This window comes from Gigantopelta aegis, chromosome 4, assembly GCF_016097555.1.
Source record: "Gigantopelta aegis isolate Gae_Host chromosome 4, Gae_host_genome, whole genome shotgun sequence".
Taxonomy (NCBI): domain Eukaryota; kingdom Metazoa; phylum Mollusca; class Gastropoda; order Neomphalida; family Peltospiridae; genus Gigantopelta; species Gigantopelta aegis.
The window spans coordinates 90,048,109-90,057,363 of NC_054702.1; the positions used below are offsets into that span (position 1 = coordinate 90,048,109).

The 9,255-nt window shown below is 35.3% G+C and overlaps 1 protein-coding gene across 3 annotated transcripts in view; it reads right to left on the reverse strand.

Annotated features, from left to right (window-relative positions):
* Positions 1–9,020, reverse strand: part of LOC121371380 (glutaminyl-peptide cyclotransferase-like) — a 39,228-nt gene extending 30,208 nt beyond the window's left edge. For all 3 annotated transcript variants that reach the window (XM_041497226.1, XM_041497225.1, XM_041497227.1), the window contains exon 1: positions 8,780–9,020. In XM_041497226.1, coding sequence (XP_041353160.1) covers positions 8,780–8,866 — 87 coding nt within the window. In that variant the 5' untranslated portion in view covers positions 8,867–9,020. The remainder of the gene's footprint in view (positions 1–8,779) is intronic.
* Positions 9,021–9,255: the final 235 nt, after the last annotated feature.

A 9,255-nucleotide genomic window follows, 5' to 3' on the forward strand; every position in this document is an offset into this window, starting at 1 on the left:
ACAACTATGGTATTGTTATTAAGAATTCTAACTGTAAAATATCTAATAAAACACTCACAAAAAACAATGTCAGTAGGCCTATTTGTAAATCATTTAAACTAAAAAGAAATTAAATGTGTAACAACCACATAGCACAGGGTTATCACATTTATCATTATATCATAATATACATGTCATGTACCTTCAAATTCTCTATTTAAAAATGATAATAATAATAATGTCATAACAGAGATAATGTCAACAGCTATTGTTTTCTACCCAAATATATCTTACTACAATTTTTAAAAACATATATTTTTACAAACAGGATTAACTTTAATTATCGGTGTACTATAGTTAACACAGAATGGAAAGATTTGTGGCGTTGTGGATTGGATTCAATAAACAATTAAAATGGCGGAGTTAAAAAACAAACAACACAAGCGTGATTTGTTCAATTTACATGGCACAATATTTCACGCGAACCGCCGTTCTGTTCGCGTGTCGGTTACGCAAAACTAAATTTACGCGAACCGCAAATTGGTTACGTCATGACCTGTAAACGTTCAGAAATTAAAACTTGCAAACTTCACGATTACAGGAAGTTTATTCATGCAGACATACTACTAGTATTCCGACAAATGTTTTAGGCTGAATTTTAGATACTTGATGCACAGCAAACCAGTAGACAACGTTATATTGCAACAGTTGTAACTTGCAACCAGTCTAAACTTTTTAAAAAGTTTTAAAGAAATGTGCTCGGACCTCTAGGGACGGCTAAATTATCTGCTGCTATTTTATCTCTAAAGGAATATATGTAGACATAATATTGGATTGCCTATAATTTTACATATGTTAAAAACAGTTTTAACGTAAACAGGAATCCAAAAGTGTCACAAAAATTGAAAAATACAAACATCGCATAACGAGCTTTAAAAAACAAACATTTGGAACGTCACTGTAGTATAGAAGTACCATCGATAATGTGAAAGTAGTGTAACCAGCGCAAAACGAAAAAAAGGAATCCCTTCAAATAATTATGTATCTATTTCAAAGATGTAGTGCCCATTACGCACAGTACGCATGTGCGTAATGCAAAAACATAATCCGGGAATAGGTCGAGGCTTATGTAATTGTTCTATAAAATATCCTCTTAAAATTGACTCGAAAAAAGATAGAAAAAAACGCTTTCGAAAAGGTTCAAAATGCATCTACAGCGGTTCTGTTTAAACATTTTTCACAGGGGGAGACCTCCCGAATCCCCCGGCTCGGGCACACCTTTGGCGTGCGAAATGCTAAAAAAATGTCTGGTTATGCCACTGTATTTTGTTTCAGTACTGGGGCTGATATTCAGTTCTTTTAAATATTGTTAACTTTAGCAAGCATTAAAGACATAATTTTTTGGTAAAATGTTTTCTTTTGTATTTGTTTTAACTTTGTGTTTGAGCTAAAAACTATGTATTTAAAATATAATTTCAACGTAATTTTGAGGTAACCAATCAGGTAACCCACGGGTTACGCAAATATAATTCATGTAACCGAACAATTGATTACATAGGTAAAAACCACGTGAACCGACTTCCGGTTACCTCAGATTTCGAAATATTGTCCCCTGATTTAGGGACGCGTTATTTCGCGCCCATCAGATTGTGTTGACGGGGGTTCACGGGCATGATAGCGCTCACGCCCGTCAAAAACAAAGGTCTGGGACCTCGTTTAAAAATGTATCAAACTCACTTTCGCTTGTTAAGATACATTTTAAAACAACTCATACTATAAATGGTATCTAACAGCCACTCATGTATTATTCTCTATATTTACAATCATGTAACAGATAAGTGTTGCTTTAACGTACCAGACTATTGCGCTAGTTACTCTTATCACAAAATGTCATGTTTCTTCCCACCAGTGTTTGATGAGACATTATGTTATTTCAGAGGACAAAATATCTAGAAATTGTTTTTCATTCTTCGATAGGAAAGGTGATTGATCACATCACCTCTTCTCCATACTTGTAAGGAAAGTTTTAGGAGAGAGTGACAAATTGATCACCTTTCAATAAAACTTGTTTAATGTATTTTATTTGAAAGTTCACATGACTGCCAGGCACCATTTTAAGAGAGTGATTTTCAGCTCACCTTCATTAGGCTCAATGCAAAGACAATTTACCACATAACCGACTGGCTGTTCAGGTCTTGGTTTGTGTAATTGATGCGCAAACAGAACAACAATTTTAGATACCACAGCAAAAATGTTAAAACATGTAACAAAATTATTCATACATAAAATCATTTGTTCAAACCATCTGTTTCAAATTATTGCTGAAATTATCAATTTTGGCAAATACAATCTGTTTCTCATCATTCTGGTGTTACTTAAGATTCAAACGCAATTGTTGCAAAGTGTCAAACGCACTAGGGTCAGTGAGTTTAAAGGGAAGAGATTGTTTATGTACTTGATTTACATCAAATGACACAGTGCAGGCCCCCACAATCAAATCATTAGTCCCAGCAATGTCTCCTGTTTTGTTTTAGGGAGCTGGATTTAACTCAGTTGATATAATAAAGCACTCGCTTGACATGCTTGGGTTGTAAGGTCGAACCTCCCCAGCAGACCCACTGGGATCAAAGGCTGTGATATGTGCCATTCTTTCTGTCAAGAATGTGTATATAAAAGATCCCTTACTGCTTATGGGAAAATGTAGCAGATTAAACAAACAAAAAACCTTTAACTTTCTATTTTATTTTTTAAATAATATAAAAACTGGTATCCCCCACCCGTTGCAATTTATGCAAATTTTGAATATGTGTAAGCCTGCTGTGGACATTAGTTAACATGATATCTCTAGTGCCATTAGGTAGATAGAAAGTCATCTATCTTAAACATCTTCTGGGGCTGAGACTTTTCCCACTTAGATTAATGTCCACCGTCATCTGCAACTTATGTGTAATCTCCATGTCCCACTGGCAGTAAGCCACACAATGGGTGCATTGCTCTATTGTGGGCTAATGCAAATATATATTAGAATCTAGGACATTATGGTTAAGGAAATCATGGTAAATGAAGAAGCTGAACCTGGTGGAGCCATTTTCCTCAGCCTAGTGTTATAGTTTGCTTTGTTTAATGACACCACTAGTGCACACTGATTTATTAATCATTGGCTATTGGATGCCAAACATTTGATAATTCTGACACATAGTTATCAGATGAAACATGCTACATTTTTTCTAATGCAGCAAGGGATATTTTATATGTACTTTCCCACAAATAGGAAAGCACATACCACAGCCTTTGTCCAGTTGTGGTGCACTGGTTGGAATGAGAGAGAAAAAATCAGTAGAATGGATCCACCGAGGTGGTTCGATCTTGCAATGCAAGCACCTCAAGCGAGCACTCTACCGACTGAGCTAAATCCCTAGCCTTGTGTTGGGCCAGTTATATTAAAGGGACATTCCCGAGTTTGCTGCCTTGTAAGATGTTTCCGAACAAAAAAATATTTCTAACATTAAACTTACATATTAAATATATTTTCTTGTTTAGAATTTATCAGTGTCTGTATTTGCAATGTTATTCTGGCTCTTAATATTTGTAAGAAGACCAAACTGGATTTTGTCTTCATATAATTTCGTATGTATAAAAAATTTGTTTTAGGAAATAAAATAAAATTTAACCTTGTACAAATAGTAGAACGATCAGAAACACATTTAACACCAATGTTTTATGCAGAAAAATATATTTGATAGGTAATTACAATCGTTATAGGGTGTATACTACCAAATCAAATACCACAGACGACAATAGTAACATATGTGGCTAAAACTCCTACCTGCAATGTATCAACCGACATAAATGCCACAGATATAAATACTACCACCCCTTACACTTAAAGTGAATCAGAAAAAAATGGGGGTCAAGCTGCTCTTTTCTGAGATAACGGGTAGCGTCTATGACTACCCTAGTTTCACACAAAATTCGAGTACTTTTTTTTACAGGTACCCCATACATGTTTCAAGCACAAGGCTACTTGACACATTGGTACTAGATGAAATAAAATTGCACATTTTTTTTACCCATATGAAACTATTATTTTTTACAACCAACACACTCACATTTATAACCAATCACAGTACTTGTGGTGTTCACTTCTCTATCAAAAGTTCGGTGCACCTCGAACTTTGACCCAGCCGGAAGTTATTTGGTTTAGTACTACTTATACTGATAACATACATTTTTCAAAAAGTGTCCAGCTATGTGTCTTTATGACAACCAGGGTCTGGTGTATTCTGACATAAACTGACAACCTCACTGAAACTGTTGTTTCTACAGTGCAACCTAATATAATGTACACCTCAAAAAGCATATATATTGCATATAGTTTTGTACAAATGCAATATGTCATATTAAACAACAAATTGTTTTAAAATAAAACTCCTGAAGATATTTACTTTCAGTTGGGTGTGTGTACTCGGGTATATATGTAGAGACAACAAAGATAGTCAGAGTTCCTCTACCCCTTTAAAGAATTCCATTAAAACACATGCACTTGATTGACCCCTAGATTATGAAGACCTTAACAGGCACATCAAAGAAATACCAGTATTAAAAAAAACACTGTCTGAGGAAGGAAACACAAACATGACTGTACCTGTATGAAGTAATGACTTAATGTCCTGAACATTAGTGTTGGGAGGAAATCCTGTATGCTGGGTGTGTGTGTCTTCAAGTTACCAGGTGTGGGAATTTCAAATCCATCGGCCATGCTGATTTTCATAATGTCCATCAAAACTATTGGCAGCCACCAATATTCCTGACTATATTTTATTTATAGCCTACTGTAGTTGGAGGTTTTAATAGTTGTGATATCTGGAATAATTATGCAGCTTTAACACATTTATTTTTGATTAGTTACTGAAAAAAACTATTTTTAAATTACAAAATTACCCGAACATCTATTTTCTTGCATTATTTTCTAATCCGGATGAATACAATATGTACATTAGATGTATTCCTACAATCTGTAATCCAGCATTTTATTTAGCTAGTAACATTAGGTAATACAGCTTTAACAATAAAATAAATTATCAACTTAATCCAAGGCAGATAATCAAATCTGAAAAAATTGGTGCTGAATCTAGTATAAACTCAAAATGCTTTTCATGAGAGCTAACTAAGTGATTATTAAGAAACAAAAATGATCTGGAGATCTAAGTATATGTTTAACAACCTTATTGTTATGTACAAATAAGAACAGAAGGCACAATAGTGACAACAAATTTAATTATGTTTTTGGTAAAGTTTTTCCTCAAATTTACTTTAAATTTTGCATAAAACTACAAATTTGTCTAAAATATAACTTAGCACCCTATAAATATGTCAAAATGACAATAAAAATCAACTTCTTTACAAATTTGAGTTTTCAGAATTTCATACATAAAAAATTAACAATGTTAATGGAAACTAAAGACATTAACCCACTATTGGCACATGCTATTTTTAATATAAAAATAAATTGCTATTAAAATCTTAGTTCAGGTTGCCTATATATAATACCATATTTAAGAGCAGTTGTATATGGCAAGTCAAATACCATGTAAAAAGAAATTATTGAAATCTTTACAGTATGAATTATAGGCCAAAACCAACTTTCCTTCAGTGCTAACTTTGATTCAAACTCCATTCAGAGCCATGTACAGAGATTATTGTCAAGGTCAAGGTCATTGTGAACTTGCATGATCGAGTGATGGCTAATTAATCAACCAGTATAGTTTAATTAAATAAAATGACAAAATCATATTTTTTATTAGGCACTGAATATGTGCTATAGGGTGTATACTACCAAATCAAATCCCATAGACGACAATAGTAACATATGTGGCTAAAACTCCTACCTGCAACGTATCAACCGACATAAACGCCACGGATATAAATACTACCACCCCTTACACTTGAAGTGAATTAGAAAAAAATGGGGTCAAGCTGCTCGTTTCTGAGATAATGGGTAGCGTCTATGATTACCTTAGTTTCGCAAGCACAAGGCTACTTGACACATTGGTACTAGATGAAATAAAATTGCACATTTTTTTTACCCAGATGAAACTATTATTTTTTACAACCAACACACTCACATTTATAACCAATCACAGGACTTGTGGTGTTCACTTCTCTATCAAAAGTTCGGTGCACCTTGAACTTTGACCCAGCCGGAAGTTATTTGGTTTAGTACTACCTAAAAAGTCTGTTAGTCGGTAACATCTTAAACATTACAGCAAATTCAGGAATGTCCCTTTAATAGCGAATAAAATTTATGAAGTCTGTTATTCTTAAATTGCAGATGTTTCACATTGTTACAAAATGTTGTGCTGCATGCCTGTCTCATCAGGTTCATTAGTTTCTTCAGTTCCAAGACTAATTCCTGACATGATGTGTTAAGTATTACGTAACCAGAGGGCGTATTCACTGGGATCAAACAAAATGGCTGCAACTAATTATACCAATACACTTGTTAATATTAAGCAATAATGTGCGTTATATATCGTTCAATATGCCTACCAGTCCAAAAGCCTTGCTTAAACATTCCTTTAATATTTAAAATGAATTATAAATGTTCTCCTGTCATCTTGAATTTTAGAATTTATCGATTTTACTCACCATGTGTGTAGTGGAACAAAACAACGACATGAAAGTTGATTTGCATCTGCAAGCATGGCTCAATTATGTTCTGTATGTTTTGAGTGGGGTTTTTGTAGTCATTATGAATAAAATGTTGTAATTTTTAATTTATTGAAATTTATTCTTTTTTTATATGCCCTGATTATACCAAATAATGTATAATGAACTTCGACAAGTATTAACTGAGGAATGGAATAATATTCCACAGGCAGAAATCAACACATTTGTCAGTTCCATGCGGCAGTGCAGTGACAGAAATAAGCAAAACATTTTACTAGTCCACTGGACAAATACATCTATAAATCTATTTGTCCTGCAATATTTTCACTTGTCCAATTAAATGGATTGTTTTATTCAAGTACTAGGATGATGTTTGTGATTGCTCAAAATGAAACTGCACTGGACAACCACCGAGGCACATTTTGCTTGTCCGAATAGATTTTCACCTGTTGGGACAAACAGACAAGTGCTTATTTCGAACACTGCAGTGATGCAATGCAGTAATCAATTTGGCAGGTGGACATACCCGATCCATACCACATTTGTATCAATAAATTCTTATTTCTATTGTAAAATTTGGGTCATATTTCTTTTTCAAACAAATGCACCATCGAACATTCTTTCAATATAAACATATTTTGGTTTGGTTTTAACCTTTCCAAATATCTGCTGTCAAATTTACCAGAATTTTCTTTTTTGGTTCAGTATATACGTTTACAAACGTGTAAACTCGAAGCATGTAAGTTCATCTGTTGGCAATTAGCAGCTTGGTGTTACATCAGACTGAACAACACAAGCGTTTCAATATAACAGCGTAACATTATAGTTGGGCATTTAGCAAGTTTGGTAATCAAAATGAGAAGCCTTATTTCCAATATAAAAATCTAGATGCATTACACACTCTCATTCTGTTTTGTACAGACATTAGTGGTGTTAATATGATTCGAAAGCAAAAGACCCCCAGATTCTGATATGTTTGGTGTCCACAACAAAGACAACCTTGTGGGGAATTTGGTTTTAACAGGCAAATTGAGGGTTAAAAAATAAAAGATATTGTCTAAACATTAACAAAAATACTTTTTATTAACCAATGTTTCAAATAGTTTTCACATTCTGATTGGGGGCAGGGGTTATGAGATGGGGGCAAGTCCTCCCGTAAGAACACTGTACATACTAATTCAGTGACTACAAGAATTGTGTGCACACAAAAAAAACAGAAAAGCATAATGGTATCAGGGGCATGCACTGATGATACCTGCACCACAACTGGTCAAAGACTGTGGTATGTGCTATCCTGTCTGTGAGAAAGGTACATATAAAAGATCCCTTGCTTCTAATGGGAAAATGTAGCAGGTTTCCAAGACTATGTCAGTTTTAAACATGTTTGACATCCAATAGCCGCTGATTAACTAATCAATGTGCTCAAGTGGTGTTGTTAAACAAAACAAACTTTAACTTTGATGACACCTGATATTTTGTTATCCAAGTATTTGGCTATTAAGCTTAAGGATCAGTGTAATTACACCTACAGTCCTTCCCACAGGAAACACCTTTTTTTATACTGTGGAATTTACTATAAGTTATTTGTTTTTTAATCGATTCTAAATTACACACAAAAATTTATAGTAATTTTCAAAACACTTTTACTTGTACTGGCTGGAACGAGAAATAGTCGAATGGGTCCACTGACCACGATCAATCCCAAAACAACAGCACATCAAGCGAGGGCTTTACCACTGGGCTACTCCCACCTCACCCACCCTCTCCACTTCAACAGAGCCAACGGTCCCCAGGGTTAATGATACTTGTGGTATCTTCACAGAATAACTAACCCCAAGCCTCCCCATCCTGCGGGGTAGGCCAACCTGAAGCCTCATCAACAAAAAACTCGACAGGTAGGCCATACTGAGATAATCATACTCATGATACTGGCCCATGGGCCACGTCAAGGTTTATTTTGATGAACAAGTCTGTGACCTGGCTTTCGCCACATTGACTGAGATTCCCTTCAAATGTTACATGTTATATCAACCTAATACGTTGCGTAAGGCTGGGATCTTCGAACGTACCATACGACACTTCACTGTGACCACAAATAACAACACTATGTAATGATACTATGTTGTTTTACCTTGCCATAATCTGAATCTTCTCTTCCATGCGCCACGTAATACACCACGATCAGCGTCAGCCACAGTCTAAACTCCCAGCCCACCATATCAGCTGTTTACTACTGGTTAGTCTCAACACTTGTCTGTCTGCCGAGTCACCTGGCTATCCCGCAATGAACTCAAGTCTGCAACTTCCTCAAAGTTTAACCGTTAGCGCCATCCACTCGATAACAAAGTGGCATTACTCTACACACCTATTGTTATGACTTTGACTGTACTCCGCGTATCGCTGTGATAGCTGTCTGTTCATTGGTCAGACAGCTTTGTTAATTGACCAATCAGCGGGGATTTTTAAAACTGGCGCCTGTCGTTTTCGCTTGCGAGCAACGTGGGTATTTGCAGCATTTGCTCCACATGGTACAAACAAGTAGGACCTTGTGCTTATTTCCACCGGCTTCGGTGGTATAGTGGTTAAGGCTGGTAGGTACTGGGTTCG